General features: G+C 41.0%; 1 protein-coding gene across 1 annotated transcript in view; it reads right to left on the bottom strand.

Moving 5' to 3' along the window:
* The window catches only part of FRAS1 (Fraser extracellular matrix complex subunit 1), a 464,038-nt gene that overhangs the window by 247,726 nt on the left and 199,500 nt on the right, over window positions 1–16,812 (bottom strand). Inside the window, exons 7-11 of the mRNA XM_060012300.1 lie at window positions 8,989–9,072; window positions 7,201–7,302; window positions 6,710–6,901; window positions 1,955–2,044; window positions 115–150 (exon numbers count right to left, since the gene is read on the bottom strand). Coding sequence (XP_059868283.1) covers window positions 115–150; window positions 1,955–2,044; window positions 6,710–6,901; window positions 7,201–7,302; window positions 8,989–9,072 — 504 coding nt within the window. The remainder of the gene's footprint in view (window positions 1–114; window positions 151–1,954; window positions 2,045–6,709; window positions 6,902–7,200; window positions 7,303–8,988; window positions 9,073–16,812) is intronic.

Here is a 16,812-nt window from a genome sequence, read left to right on the forward strand (position 1 = left end):
AAATATTCCTGTTAGAAATACTAAGGCACTAAAGTTCCCCAGGACAGTTTATGCAGATAATTGCTTAAAAGGATTTTATACATATCTATGTACAAGCTAAAAATCTATACTTACTGGAATATGTTTAACTTTACTCGCATTTGAGGACATCTAGGAACAGAGAGAAACAGAAACGTATTTATTATTATACCACTAAAAACACCATTAGGCTGATCTTTTCATTTTTTCATTAGGAAACATCCATTCTTCCCCAAGTAACAAGCAACTTCATTCACTGGTTATGAGTAGAAATAAAATCTATCTATATCAGAAACAAGCAATATGAGGTGAGGACAACATGCCTAGCAAATATTTTTGAGTTCTTATTCTCACTTTGTGCTGGGGTATCTGGCTTCAATTCCCCTCAATACGAAGGACTTTGCAGTCAAGAGATCTAAGCTTATAAGAGCAAATTCTTGAAACTTATATGGTACTGGAGCATCATGGGGATTTGTGCTTATTTCAAACAACTTGCTTTTGTTTAATTCCACTGGGCTTAATTTACCTCCAAAAATGGACAGGGAAATTAATACTGTGATTGAGAGAGAAAACTTGAGTTCAATATTTACAGAATTTAATCTCCTAAATTCTTAGGAAACAAGGATGGCTAAATGATGAAATATCAATATGAAACAAACAATGCCAACAGCATGATAATAACCATAGTAATGATCACATTTTTAAGCTTTCTTATATGCCAGATATTGTTCTAAGTTTATACATATCATCTCAATAGACCAATGAGGTAAGTACTATTTTTATCTCTATAACTGAGGATTAAGTAACTTGCCCAAGGTCACAGTCAGTATGTGGCAAAGTAGGGATTTGAACTTAGAGCCTGAATGTTAACCCTATGCAATACTACATGCCCAGCTTATACAAAAAACTGGCAGGTTGACAGATGCAGTTTACCCAGATTGGGAGGAAAAAGGGTGTAGGAATCACTTCACAAATCAAAGTACCTAATCCTAATTCTTATAATCCCTTTTTGATTGGTCAATGATGCAACTGTACTTATGATCAACTGGCATACTTTTAAGAACACTTTGAATTTATCAACATTCCAAGAACCCCATGTGGAAAATAAGGGCTACATAAATAGAGCAAATTTGAAGAGATTAAGATAAATATTTTTTCCTTTGGGGTATATAATAAAAAAAGTACAGACTTAGGGAGAAATAAAGCTTTAGCTAATAGAGTTTTAGAGGTGGACTACTGCAAAAACCTTCTAAATGGACCACCTACTTCCACTCTCGCCCCCCCTCCGTCACTGGCCCACGTGGCAGCAAAAGTAATCCTTTTGCACGTAAGCCCCATCACAGCACTGTTCTGATCAAAACTGCCCAGAAGCTCCCATCGGCATCAGGGTAAAACCGGGGTCCAGGCTACCTGCTGGATCTCATCTAAACTCCTTTCCCCCTCATTCCTTGCCTCCAGCCAAACTCACTTTCTTGGACATGCCAAGCGCACTTCTGCTTCACTGTTTTTTTTAATTTCCTGATCCCTCTTCCTGGTATGTTTCTCCCCCAAGATATCCCTGGCTCGCTCCCTCACTTCCTTCAGGTTTTGCTCAAATTTCTCCTCATGAGAAGACTTCCCCCATCATCTGATGTAAAAGAGCACCTCCCCCCCTCAGTTACTCCCCAGCTGCCTTGTTTTCCAGGCAGCACCCATCACCACCTGACACGTGTGTTTGTTGTGTGTGTCCCCACGCTAGAACGGAAACTCCCTGAGAGCAGGGACTCTGCATGCTGTGTCGGCTTCTGTATCTCCAATACCGGGAACATAGTAGGTATGCAATCACATTCATTAAACAAATGAATGGGTAAAAGAAATGAGAAGGAAATGTCCCCTTATTAAATTAGTTTTGGATGATTAATTTTTGTTAGTCTTCGGTCATTAGCCTGATACTCACAAATTTTGCATTTTCTTCATATACACAATAACCATTCCTTGAAACGCATTCAGGACAGCATTTTCCATCTAAGTGAATTAATTCTTCACCCTGTAGAAGTAAGGGTTGCACGGGCACATATCAAATTAACATCTCCAGGTAGCAGCGCTGAATTGCGAAGCGGCTGAATTCCCTGACTGGAGTGAAAAACCTTAACCCACCCCTCTCCTTTGGCCCACGACTTATTCCATCTCCCCTGTGCTATCTTCCTATGAAAATCCTAGTCAATAGAGCTCACCCCTTCCTCCAAGTGCTTTTGCTTTCCAGTTCTGGTGATACTTGTGCATGATTTCCTACCCATGACCAGGAATTCACACGAAGAAGAAGAATGGCCAAGAGTAATGTTATAGTCTTGGAAAGTTATGAGTTTCAGAAAAGGATCAGGCTACCTTAAATATACAAGGCTTGAACTTGTGAGTTGGTTTCATTAACAGTGCTCAAATCAAACCAACACTTTCCCCTGAATACAAGTCAGACACGTCCCTATATGCACAGACGAAGTCTTGGGCATAAATTAAGCAGCAGAAGACTAATTTCTATTCAATATTCTGAAACTGTTATCCAGTTCACATAATCACTATTTAAAAAATTATAAGGGGAAGGAAAAACATGTGACACTAGGAAGGTAGATATTAAACTTTCAAAGTTATCATTTAACTTCCCAACATCAATCATTTCAAATTTTTTATTTTTACACAAATAATAAATGCTTACTATAAAAAATTAAATAATTCTGAATTCTACAACTTAGAAAACATAATTTCACTGTAGTCCCACCTCCCGGGGAAGCGGCTATTAAAAATACAACCTCTATTTACAATTTTTCATATGCATATACTAACATCTAATATCTATAGGCTAAAGAGTATTCTTTAAAGCACTTTCCACTTTCTAAAGATATATCTACTTTCTAAAAGATGGTGATGTTTCTTTACATGAAGACATTATTTAATTTGTGATTTATATTACATTTGAAGTGCAAAAACCATCATAGGTAAAAATGGAAAAAATTGCACAAACAGAATAATCACAATATTTTATGTTTAAAAACTCTGTGCACAAAAGAAAAATATAAAATAAAAGCATTAGTTGTCTTTGAATTGTAGCATTATGAATGGACTTTAAAGTCGCTTTTCTATTTCTCGAGTCTTCAATTTTCTAAAATGAATATGTATTATTTTAATGAAGGAAAAGATCCCTTTTAAAAGAAACACAAAAATATATGAATGACTGTAACTTTTTATAGTATGTGAAAAGTTATTTCAAAAAGGAGGGAGTTAGATAGATCACTGTTCCTCAAAATTTCATGCCAACCAGAGGCCAACGGAGAGCAGAGTGTGCTATAAGGAACAGACGTATTTACATATAAATTGTTTTGCAGAAACGTGACAAACCAGCTGGTAATGAAGGCCTAACCCACAAACACAGTGAAATTTGCTTTCAGAGCATATAAAGAGGTTTATAAACATGTAATCTAAGTCACTTAAAACAATGTTTTGAAACAAGACAGAGTATGTGTACTTCTATTAAAGACGAAATGCATGAGAGATTCTTGAGTGCCCGCTACAATACCTACAGACAGAACTGAAAATGGACCCTGCATCACCCGGATAACGCAAAGAAGGTAGCTTTTCTGAGTCTTCAAATGCTGCTGTAAATAACAGCAAGCCCTGCTCCTGGGGAACAAGGATGCAGGTTTGGTGAGGTAGGAATTTCTAAATAGATTTGCTATTTATAGACATCTGGATGCCCCAATCTGCATCAGTTCACTGTGGTGGGGAGCTTGCTCTAATTAGCATCTGACTTTGGCTTTGAGAAAAATTGCTTTGTGAAACAAAGCTAACTTTTCTCTTTCTAAGAGGATTCTGCTACTTAGGCCAGATGGAATTTGCTAACCCCTCTCCACTGAATCACATCAACATTCATCCATCAGACGAAAGACCCTGTTATTCCACTAAGCTGCCCATTGGAAAAGAAACGCTCTTTTGCGGGAATTTCCCTCTGCTGGAGAAAGGAAAGCCACCTCACGTTTACGGCATGCCTACTCTCTTCCGTGCACTTTGCCACAAGCTTTGATCCCCCCATCACTTTATCCCTCATACATGAATGCGAGCTAATAGTCCTTTTTTAAAAAAAAAAGTAAATTGACTTCTTCATCTGAATTCATGCTCAAAGATAATATTAAATATAGAAACACATGGAAATCGTCATATTGCACCATTCTACTGTTGATTTATTTATGTTTCCAAGTCCAGGAATTTGGTTTTATATATCAAAGACAAGGCTCATGCCACTTTCTCCTTTTTTTAACAAAGAAAAACTGTTTGCTGATTTCAGTGCAATTCGGAACACTGCTGTTGATAACAGGGCAATAATTATTACAATGGTGCAGATGCACAATTCTGCCTCTTTCTCTAGAGGTTTACTTTTCTGCACCTTTGCGGATGTAGACACACTCAGACTTATTCCACCTTTCGTATGTAAGATTAGAAATCAAATGATCTTGATATATTTTAGAAAAGGCAGAAAGTAGGGCAGAATTGAATAAAAATACTAGTAGCGTACTTTCACTGCTCCCCTTGGCAGATGTAGTCATTTTCTCCAGGTGCTCCTAAGGCATTTAATTCATATTAATTCATAACCATTGATGCCCCTGCAGATTATAATTTGTTTTGGTGTCTGACTTCCACCAAAGCCTGGGAACTCTTGAGATTAAAATGTGCCTTATTCATCTTTTTATCTCCAAGCCAAGCAAAAGTTAGGAAGTTAGTATCCCAGGCTTTCATAAGGTCATTAGCCAGAGCTATTTACAGAAGTATGGCACAGAAGGAAGGCTAAGGGATATTTGTGTAAGATTCAATTCTGGTTAAAATTTCACCTCTGGTAGTATATCCAGTTTAGAACCCAGTGCCTTAAAACAAAATATGGGTATGTGCTAGTTGATTCAAGATCTGCAGAAATAGACTGACTAAAGGCATTAGAAGTCCTCAATTCATAAAAGAGAAGATGGAGGGCTTCCCTGGTGGCGCAGTGGTTGAGAGTCCACCTGCCGATGCAGGGGACACGGGTTCGTGCCCCGGTCTGGGAGGATACCCCATGCTGCGGAGCGGCTGGGCCCGTGAGCCATGGCCGCTGAGCATGCGCGTCCGGAGCCTGTGCTCCGCAACGGGAGAGGCCACAGCAGTGAGAGGCCCGCGTACCGAAAAAAAAAAAAGAGAGAAGATGGATAAGACTGGGAGGAGGATGAGTTGGGACGAGATAGTGTTATGGGGTGGCTTGGGGAACCTGGAGGCCCTTTCCACGTACTGAAGCAGCTGCTCCCCATTTTCCTAAGAACAGAGGACAGGAACTGGCTTATGCTACCAAAGGCAGGAGCCATGGAAGACTGGCAGGTACTTGGAAATGCATTACATTGGGGACAGCGGGTCAAATTATTTTCTGTGCCTGAGACTCTCTGTTTGGACTTGACTGAAAATAGGTGGCTTAAAGGACCCACCCTACCAGGATCCCTCTCCCAGATTTTCCATAAACCCTGGGATATTAGACACATTAAAACCTTGGAAATAACCCAGCATCCTCTGGGCAGACTGCCGAGGCCAGGAAGCTCAGCCTCAGCCCGAGAGCGAGGGAGACAGAAAAGGGCCCTGACTAGGGTTTTTCTCATCTTCATCCAACCATTCTGATTCCCCTGACCTAAAGAAAGAAAAGCAATGAAAAGGCATGTAGAGGGAAATAAATCTGCAAAAAAAGCAGGACCCTCTTTACCTACATGTGTCTTCGCTCTACCAAGACACAGAAGTAGAAGGCAACATGAAAAAGAACTCTGTCGCTGACAGCCCTGTTTGAATGGCTGTTCCTCTTCGGGAACCGTGTTAAGAGGAGCTGAGGCGTGGGGGAGAAGTAGAAAGAAAAATGCCTTCACAGACACCCAGCGCTTCAGATCGTCCAAGTTTCCCTCATCGACTCAAGTTCACAACCCCGCGGGAAACTGGTGGGGCAGATAGGAGTGGCGAGGGAGAAGGAGACAGCTCTAAAAGCAGTTTGTTGTGCAGCGGATCAAAATCGGGTGCAAAGGGGAAAAAAAGCCATCTCCCCACAGTATACATCTATAGTCCAAACAGAGGCTACCTTGTTAGAAGATTCTAGAAATTCTGCAGACAGCAGAAGTCAACAGAGGTCAACAGAGTTAATTATTTATGACGTCTCCCTCCCTGTCTCTTTAAAACAAAAACAATGACAAAAACACATTTCATTTTCTTTCCCGATGGATTCACAGGAGCCGCCTCTAGGTGTTGGCTCTCCTTTCTGCTAAACGCTGCCAGCGGGGCCTGCAACAGAAGCCGGGCCACCGGAGCACCTGTGGACTCTGTTTCACAGCCAGAGCGAGCTGGGCGGCCACCAGCAGTGAGGCCCAGCTGTGCTGACTGATAGGCTAATGTCCCATGTCATCCCTTCCAGTCCATGTCTCTGGCTCAGGGCTTCCCATCTGACCAGATGCACTGAGAGCTAAAAGCTCCAGGAGGCTGCTCCAAATCAGTCTAAACAAAGAGTGGCATTTACTTTACACCACAGAAGCCTCACGCTAAAAGCCTCCTTAAAATTGATCGTACAACCTGGTCGTCCCCTCTGCTGCCGAGAGGGAAGGGACAGGTGAGGGACCACCCATCCCGCTGGAGACAGCCTTACAGTCCAGACAGAGATGCCTTCGTTTCTTACCTGGGCACACTCCACTTTGGCACACTCCCCAGTCCGGCAGGTCACTTGGCCACGGTCACACGTGCAGAACTCACAGGCCGAGCCCTTCCATATTTCATCCTGGTACCGCACAAGCCCCCCATGCGAGCAGCTTCCAGCAGGAGACACACAGTCCTCGCAGCATCGCCCATGACGCTGAGCCCTCCTCTGACCCTGAGGAAACAGAGAGAACGGCAGGGAAAGGGCAGGGGTCAGGAGGGCGCGAAAACATCCGACCTGATGGGGCAGAAGGACATAAAACACCAACTCTGTGTGCTGTTTTCTTCCCCCACCTAACCCAGCTGAGGCATGTTCCTCTTCCCCTCCCCCTCCTTCCTGGGAAGCAGGTCCTTCCTGCTTCCGAGCATCATAAAAACTTTTGATTCCCTCAAAGGACACACTGGACTAAGAGATGCATTTCCTCAATGACCCCGAATAAAGGTTCAAAAATCAAGCTACACACTCTCAAATACCTTTTCGCATCTTAACGGAGGGCAGGCCTGTTTGTGGCACCTGACCTCACCCCGGTCACATATACACGTGGTGCAGGCATTTTCACTCCACTGCTCACCATGCTGAGTGAAGAAAAGAAACGAAAAAGTGGAAAATCAAATGTCACATATATCAAGTAGAAACACAAGGCACATGACACAATTTTTTATCATAGTTTTTAATTGAGCCATATCGAATGTGCTCCTGAGAAATAATATCATCTAGGCAGCAAGAGGCTCTAAGAAAAAAAGTCAATCCATGTCCAAAGAGAACTTGGGATTCGTTTGCATCCAACTATATTCATTCCACAGATGCCTTGAGGGCCTGCTCTCTGCCAGACACACAGAGGGCCTGGAACATCAAGATTAATAGGAAGACCCTGTTTGCTGGCTACTCGATGGTCATTCTTTAGCTCTTCTTTGCTGGGAGACCCAGTTCTCACTGCTACACACTCACGTTCCCAGCTTCCCTTGCAGCCAGTGCACAGACTTGGTCCCAGTCCCAACGGAGGGGACCTCAGGGGAAGTGTGCTAGAGCAGTAGAGGTTGAGGAAAAGACTCTTCTCCCCCATAAAAGAAGAAAAGCCCACCCCTTTCTTCCACCAGGCTTTAGTCATGATTGGTTGAGGACAAGCTGCCTGAAGCTGTGGAAGCCACACTGGGGCATGAGGTGACAAGACAGAAAGCAAATGCCAACATGCTGAGGACGGCAGGGTGGAAAGATCAGAAGAATGAAAATCCTTGACAACGTCATTGAGACCTGGATTGATCAACCCTGCAACTGTCCCACCTCTGGGCTTCCTGTTATATGAGATAATAAATGTTTCATTTTAGCTACTTTTAGAGGAGCATTTCTGTTGCTTGCAGCCAAGGACACCACAACAGGTATAGAGGCTCTCTCTTCCAGAAGAAATTAATCTAGCACATATGTGGCTACTGTATTGGACAGCACAGATCTAATATATACAAAAATCCTTTCCCCATTAGTTATTTTCATTTATACTTCAAGGGACCCACCTAGAATTTGTGTCGTCCATCCCCTAATACCCGGTTCCAGATTCTCTACTGAGAGTCAAAAATCCCAATTTCTATTTGGTTTTCCTTAGAATGACCGGCAAACAAGGGAAGCAGATGGGTTAATTTTTTATATATTCTTTGCTTTTGAATAATGTAACCTTCTTTTGGCTCAGCTAGGCACTCCCAAGTCAGAACATTCATTCATTCAACTTGTTGCACTTACTTTTATTTAGTACCTACTATGTGTTGGGTAGTTAGCTAGACTGCCCCAATAGTACTTTCAAGTTTTCAGGGTCCACCCCCCCCCCCCAGCTTCTTGCCCTTTTCCCTCTCTCACCTTCCACTCCCATGCTCCCAGCCCCACTGTAAGGCAGGGGGACACTGTCTCTGGATATCAGTGCCTAAAAGCCAACCAAAGCAGGCAGACATTCCCAGAGCCTCCAACATAAGTGTAAACTGACAGTAACCAATGACAGTCTTTTTTCCCTTCAAGATGTGTGAACAGTAAGTTCACCAAGGTTCATGAACCAGGTACCGCCTGCCAGCACATTCTTTTGTATTCCTAATCCCCTCCGATTTAATTTTTTCACAAAGGCTTCCCATGAAGAGAAGAAAAAAGCCGTTTACGAACTGAGTTACTAATCCTGGCAAAGAGTCAGATGTGGGTGGGGGAGGTATGGTGGTTAGAAGGGCAGAGGGCAGATGTGTAAGAATGGATGTCAAAACACCTACATGGGGCACATCAAAGCTTACCTCGTAAACTCGGCCAGCTGCAGAGCAGGATCGCAAAGAGCACTGTGGGCAACATTTCCCAGGGACTCGGACCACAGTTTCATCCTTGACACCCCAAAAACAGTCCATCAAAAGGCAGTATTAATAAAATCCACAGCAGGAGGAAAATTTCACTCACAGCCAACTCAATCATGTGCCTCAAAGCCTCCAGAAACAGTAATTTCCTCTCATTTAATATTTATTAGTCACCTGGTGCTTTGATAAGAATGAGCACTTTTCAGGGCAGTGTGACTCTTAAGAAGTTTGCACATTCCTCAAGTCCCATCCACTTCTAAGAACAAACAAAAGCACAACTAATAACAATAATAATAGTACTTCGTGTTTGCCAGGTACTGTTTTAAGTGTTTTACGTGACCCTGTAAAATAGATGCTCTTATCCCACCTTCACAAACAAGAAAATTAAAGATCAGAGAGGTTGTGTGACTTGTCTGAGGTCACAGAGCTGACCTGGTAATAGTAAATGGTTGGCAGAGGGACTTCAGGGCATCAACCATTCAACACTTAAGAACATTTACCCTCCTGCTGAGTCACTGCTAATCTCAAAGTGAAGGTATCCCTCCCTTGATAAACTACCTCACTATTCTTTTGCATCTGTATGGGAATCCACACGTTTATATATACGCATTAGGAGGTCCTTAACATGAAAAAAAATCAGTCATGCCCCTAGATATCTAGGAATAAGCCAGAGCAGAGAAATGTGGGTGACAAACACTGAATGCCCAAAGAACCCCTACCGCCTTATTCCTACAGTTTCAGCTCTACCACCTGCACCCCCAGAATATTAGACCCTTTGTCACCACTGCCCTAAGAATTTTCACAGCAACAATCTCCTCGTTAATGCCAAAGAAGCAGCTTCTCACTTTGACATCACCACAGCCTTTTGAATGGAAGGAAGGTAGGCAAATTAAAGCCAAGAGAAGGAGGATTAGAATAGACCAAGTTTCAGTGACTAGGAAGTAGTAGATCTTATACAGAAGATACCTCCTGAACAGTTAGCTGCACTTTCTCTTACATAAAGCAGAGAATGAGATTTTATTATCGTGGTTTGCTGTGGAATTCCCTCGGCAAGAAAAGAAGGCTGGTGTACTTTGGGGCATGTGTGTAGGGGGGTGTCAAGTAACCTTAATTTTTCATGGAAAGTTCCAGTCATGCTTTAGTGGCTTTTTTAACCCAATTATATATGATCAGCTAGATGAATGCATTCCTATCTGATAGGAATTTATTTCAAACATCTGAATCACTGGAATTCACATGACAACTGTTTTCTCTGCTTTAGGTTACCTTATTTCTTTATAATTCTGTAAAAATATTATGACCATTGATGTTTAATAGAGTATGTGAAAATTGGACATGCGTTGAAGTCATTAAGCATTCCTTGACCTCAGAACTCTTGAGTTTAATGAAATTTCAGTGAGGAAGTAAAAATAAAGGTATATCTGATGTCATACTCACTATTCAGTAAGTTTATGGAAGGAAACAATGAACGTTTACAATGTTAAGTAAACAGGGGACAAATGTCATGATCGCAAATCTTGAACAGAAATATAGAGGTAGTATGAATCTATCTTAACCAGCATGAAGTAAACCCAAGGGCAGGGGCAGAGTCAACTAGAGAGTGGGAGGTATGGGTGGCAGATAACTACCTGTGTAGAGGCTGGTACAGGAAAATCAAGTTTCCGATTCTTACTGGCAATAATTATATATTTCATTGACAGAAACAAAACCTTTCTTCACAAACAGAGCCCAAAAAGGGCAGGGAGGAAAAGCATTTAAAGAGAAAATATCCCATTACGTGAGAGAACTTCCTGACTGAGAATTGAGACCCTATCTGGGCTGGTGTTTTATAAGCAGGACTGGAGAGGCAAGTAAGAAGAAGGTGAGCAGCAAAGTGGGTTAGAGAAACGGGAAAGTCGTTTTAGCTGTACATTTTTGTGGCTATCATACACTTGAATCCTATTATTCTGGTCTTCGTAGATTTGCCCTTCCAAACCTACAGACTACCCAGGGGCTAGTACGCTAGGGACTGATGACCAAATCCAGCCCACCACCCATCTCCGTAAACTTTGACTGGAATGCAGCCACATCCATTCATGTACGTATTATCTATGGGTGTTTTCGTGCTATAATGGCAGAGTTGAGAAGCTGTTCCAACTATATGGCACACAAAGCTGCAAATGTTCACTCTCTGGCTCCTTACAGAAGAAGTTTGCCAACCCCGTGTCTAATATGGTACCCTCAGTAATCACAGGAGTTCAATGCCAAAATAACATATGACTAATGTCATTACAATTTCGGGTAGGACCACCATTAAGGATATACAGTTGACCCTTGAACAATGCAGAGGTTAGGGGAGCTGACCTCCACACAGCTGAAAATCCGAATATAATTTATAGTCAGCCCTAGGTATCCACGGTTCCTCCACGTCTGTGGTTCCGCATCCGTGGATTCAACCAACCATGGATCGTGTAGTACTGTACTATTTACTATTAAAAAAAATCCATATATGTGGACCCACATATTTCGAACCACGTTGCTCGAGGGTCAACTGTATTGAATTATGGTTTTCCATATTCCTTAAATAAAAATACTTATGACAAAGTTTATAGTATGTTATGGCTCACAGCTCTTGACAAAATATCTTCTCCTGTAACACCTCTGAAGGTATAAAAATGAGATGAAGATTCTACCACCAAAAAGTAGAACAGCCAACCTCCTACCATTGCCGAGGAAGTCCCACTGACCATAAGACTTTCTGTGGCCTTTCTTTGCTTTATAAACCAAAACAGAAATAAGAACCATCATTTCTTCCCAACTCTCTGCCTTCCAATATCAAACACAACATGGGTTTGTCCCCTCAGTGTGCAGCCACTGCAGTTTGAAGCCATTAGAGTGCCATCCTGGCCTTTCAACTCCCTCGATGTCTTTCTACCTAATCAGAGCCCATAATGTAAAAAAAAAAAAAAAAGGAAAACAAAACAAAAAGAGTGGGAAGTATGTGTGTTGGGGGAGGTGGAGGAAGTGATGAAAAGTGGGGAAGAAGACACTCAAATGTAAAGCACAGAGTCACTGAGAAACATGGCGAGAACCCTTGCAAATTGGGGATTACAGTTTTACATTTCATGAATTCAAAATGCAAGAGGGTTGGGCAGTGGAGAGAGAAAAATATCTGATCTCAGTACAACAGAGCTACACTAAATGAAAACCTGCCAGACCCTTGGTTGAGGAAACACACACCTTTCTTAGCACCTGGCAATGGGTCCAAGAAAGGGAATTAGCCAAGGGCAGGCTGCTTACCCTTGCAGCTTTCAAGCACTGGGTATGGACAGATTTCTCTTGACCAAGGCTGAGTAAACAGAAAGTAAAGAACTTGGGGGAAAAACTCTAAAGAGCAAAAGAGCAATAGAAAGTAATAACATTCTGAAGATGCACAGAAAGAACAGATTTCTGAAAACTAAGTACTGCAGGATCTAAAATAAAAGATTTAAAAGCCATTTTGCAACTTCAGTAAGATAGAAGAAAATGCAGTCTTTATTAAATAGAAGGAAGAAGCGATAAAGAAAGAAAAAGCATTGGGGTTAAAAACAGATGAACCAGTGATAGGAGAAATAAGGACGAATTAAAAGAAAATTAAAGGAAAATTAAAGTAAACACAAACTCAAGAAGCTCTCTCCATAATGCAGAGGAAAGACACAAAAGTGAAAATGATGAGAGAGAAAGTGACCAAGGCAGGGGAGCAATCTAAGAATCATAGGTGTTTCTGAAGAAATGAGAATAATTGGAACAGACATGACTAATCAAAGCCGTAACTAAAGAAAACATTTCACACCTGGAATATAGACTGAAAGGGCTTCACAGTATTCCAGGCAAACTATGTGAAAAGACACCTCACTTGGAAATACCCTGGGAAAATGTTTTAAATATAAAGATGAAGAAACATCCTGCAAGAATTCAACAGAGTAAACTAGCTGAATGTAACAGAATAGAAAGCAGAAAAACCTCAGACTCCTCCATGGCACGAAATTCCAGAATTTAATGGAACAGAGTTTACAGGGTTGATACGGGAAAAGATTATAATCTCCTTAAATTGTAGACCCCTATAAATTGTCTTTCATGAATGTAGACAAAATAGAAAATAATTCTCAAACACTTAGTGGCTCAGAAGACATACCAATTTTTATCTTTTTTAAAAAACTCTGAAGATGAAGTTCAATTCACTTAGATTAACCAATATTGGGAATGGGAAAATTGTAGTATTAAAAAAACTGATGGGAGAAAATATTTGCAAATGAAACAACAGACAAAGGATTAATCTCCAAAATATACAAACAGCTCATGGAGCTCAATATCAAAAAAACAAACAATCCAGTCAAAAAATGGGCAGAAGACCTAAATAGACATTTCACCAAGGAAGATATACAGATGGCCAAGAGGCACATGAAAAGATGCTCAACATCACTAATTATTAGAGAAATGCAAATCAAAAATACAATGAGGTATCACCTCATGCCAGCCAGAATGGCCATCATCAAAAAATCTACAAACAGTAAATGCTGGAGAGGGTGTGGAGAAAAGGGAACCCTCCTACACTGTTGGTGGGAATGTAAATTGATACAACCACTATGGAGAACAGTATGGAGGTTCCTTACAAAACTAAAAATAGAACTACCGTATGATCCAGCAATCCCACTACTGGGCATATACACTGAGAAAACCATAATTCAAAGAGAGACATGCACCACAATGTTCACTGCAGCACTATTTACAATAGCCAGGACATGGAACCAACCTAACTGTCCATCAACAGATGAATGGATGAAGAAGACGTGGCACATGTATACAATGGAATATTACTCAGCCATAAAAAGGAATGAAATTGAGTTATTTGTAGTGAGGTGGATGCACCTAGAGTCTGTCATACAGAGTGAAGTAAGTCAGAAAGAGAAAAACAAATACCGTATGCTAACACATATATATGGAATCTAAAAAAAAATGGTACTGATGAACCTAGTTGCAGGGCAGGAATAAAGAGGTAGACATAGAGAATGGACTTGATGACATGGGGTGGGAGGGCGAAGCTGGGGCAAAGTGAGAGTAGCATCGACGTATATATACACTACCGAATGTAAAATAGTTGGCTGGTGGGAAGCTGCAGCATAGCACAGGGAGATGGGCTCTGTGCTTTGCGATGACCTAGAGGGGTGGGATAGGGAGGATAGGAGGGAGGCTCAAAAGGGAGGGGATATGGGGACATGTGTATACATATGGCTGATTCGCTTTGTTGTGCAACAGAAACTAAGAAGGTACTGTGAAGCAATTATACTCCAATAAAGATGTATTTTAAAAAATTGGTGATAATAGTATCAGGAAGAACTCTCATCAGACTGAACATTTTAATGAGCCTACAAAAATGTGAATGGTCTAGGGCTCTGTTCACAAGGCATCTGGACAGAAGCTGAAGGCAAGCAATTTCAGCATGAATTTACATCACACACTAAGGGAGCAACCCCTTATTTGAACACAGGAATTTCTCCTTTTGTCAGAGATGATCACTAATTCCTAACATCTGATTATAACTATGCAAATATATCCACATTTGCCTACCAAAAAATTGGAATGAATTCCAAAAGAAATTCTGTTGTGATCTTTTGGAATGGTGGAAATATGGAAGATCATTTCCTTCTCTGCTTTTCCGCTTTTTGCAAACTTTCCTTAAGGAATACAGATTCCTTTTACAATTTAAAAAACACTTTATGGGCTTCCCTGGTGGCGCAGTGGTTGAGAGTCCGCCTGCCGATGCAGAGGGTGCGAGTTTGTGCCCCAGTCCAGGAAGATCCCACATGCCGCGGAGCGGCTGGGCCCGTGAGCCATAGCTGCTGAGCCTGCGTGTCCGGAGCCTGTGCTCCGCAACGGGAGAGGCCACAACAGTGAAAGGCCTGCGTACCGCAAAAAAAAAAAAAAAAAAAAAAAACACTTTATATTAAAAATCAAATTTTTCTAAAGCTTAACACCTGGAAATGCATTTCTTCTGATGAGCTTGTGTTTTTTTTAAATGAATGAGTTTTTAAAAATGAATGAGTTAACACATATAAAAGGCTTGCAATCATGCTCAATGATGTGAGCAACTATTGTTTTGTGATTATTATTATACATAAATGATATGTAACTCATTTTGGGAGGCGATACAGTATAATGGTTAAAAATATGTCAGGTGTGGTCTGTTGAGGTTGTCATGTATAACTGCCTAGGTTAGAAGCAATGACAGTTCATAACTGTGGTACCTTGAGCAAATTATTTAAACTCTGTATCTCAGTTTTATCTACTATAACGTGGGATGATAATAATAGTTCCTACTTCACAGTGTTGTTACGCAAATTAAAAGCTCTTAAAATTAATGATTAGCACATAATATATGCCCCCAGTGTGGGGATGGTGATGGGCAGATGGTGGCGGTGAGAATGTTGCCAACAAAGGTGCTAATTCTACAGCACCTCTTTATATCATCAGAACACCCAATGGTTAATAGTGATATTAAATCAAGAAAAATGGTTTAAATAGTCTGACAGTTGGGTATTTTTTTTTTTTTTTTTTTTGCGGTACGCGGGCCCCTCACTGTTGTGGCCTCTCCCAGCCGCTCCGCGGCATGTGGGATCTTCCTGGACCGGGGCACGAACCCGCATCCCCTGCATCGGCAGGCGGACTCTCAACCACTGCGCCACCAGGGAAGCCCAGTTGGGTATTTTTTAACGTCAAGGCAAAACTATAGACTTGATGCAAGAGTGATTAAGATCAATCTATTTCCAAGATTTCAGAATGCTTGCATAGCAATTAGCTCTAAAGTACGGCAACAAATTTCATCTTTTTAAGTTAAACAATGCAAACTATAAGTGAGTCCTGTTTGAAGCCAGAATTTATCTTTAACGTTTTTTTAGAATGGGAACCAGTACTTTCAATTATTACAAGCTAACCTCTGATATGCACTCAGGGTTAAGTTTTTAAAGACTTAAAGCAGAAGATTCACAATGGAGTGTTTCCTCTATCCATCCTCCCACCTCCCTTATTGTAATGGTGGCAAACTGCTTAATTAACCTTCTTACACAAGGGGACTAAAGCCTGGAATGTGTGAATCAAAATGCCCCAACACTACAATATCTTCTGAATGTAAGATATTATGCAACTCTACCAAGAAACTCATTTGTAATCTGAAAGCTAGGACAAGACTTTGTGATGAATTGAGAGGTGTGACATGTGTGCAGTAGTTGCTGTAGTGTGGGTAATACAATTTAGTCTTTAAATTGATACATTTTCCCTTTATTTGGCATTTAGCATTTCTTGCCTAATTGCCTTTTGTCTGCCTTTAAAAATACTGCCCAATTGTCACAGTATGCCATGTTATTGATTTTGTTTTATTTGACACAAAGTACTGCTCTGTATCAACTGAATGTTGGCTTCCAGCTTTTTCTTAGATCGAAAAATGAGCTATTTTTCAACTGGAGGCAAACTCCTTTCATGGTTATCTGTCAACCGCTAAGAAACATCCATAGGAGCTACTGGAAGAAGAAAAAAACTATAAAATACCATGTACACCAAATTTATTTGCAATTGATTTTCTATTGTAAATCTGTGTGAAGAGCCTAATGTTGTGAAAATCAGACCAGCTTTAAATGAAGAACAAGGTCCCCCTATTTTAAACCTCCCTGGAGAAAATCCTTTCATAATTTGAATCATTATCTAATAAAAATTAAATAAGGCACATCTGGATAATCAGGTTCAAAGACATGCATACGT

Source organism: Delphinus delphis, chromosome 5 (genome assembly GCF_949987515.2).
Source record: "Delphinus delphis chromosome 5, mDelDel1.2, whole genome shotgun sequence".
NCBI classification, from domain to species: domain Eukaryota; kingdom Metazoa; phylum Chordata; class Mammalia; order Artiodactyla; family Delphinidae; genus Delphinus; species Delphinus delphis.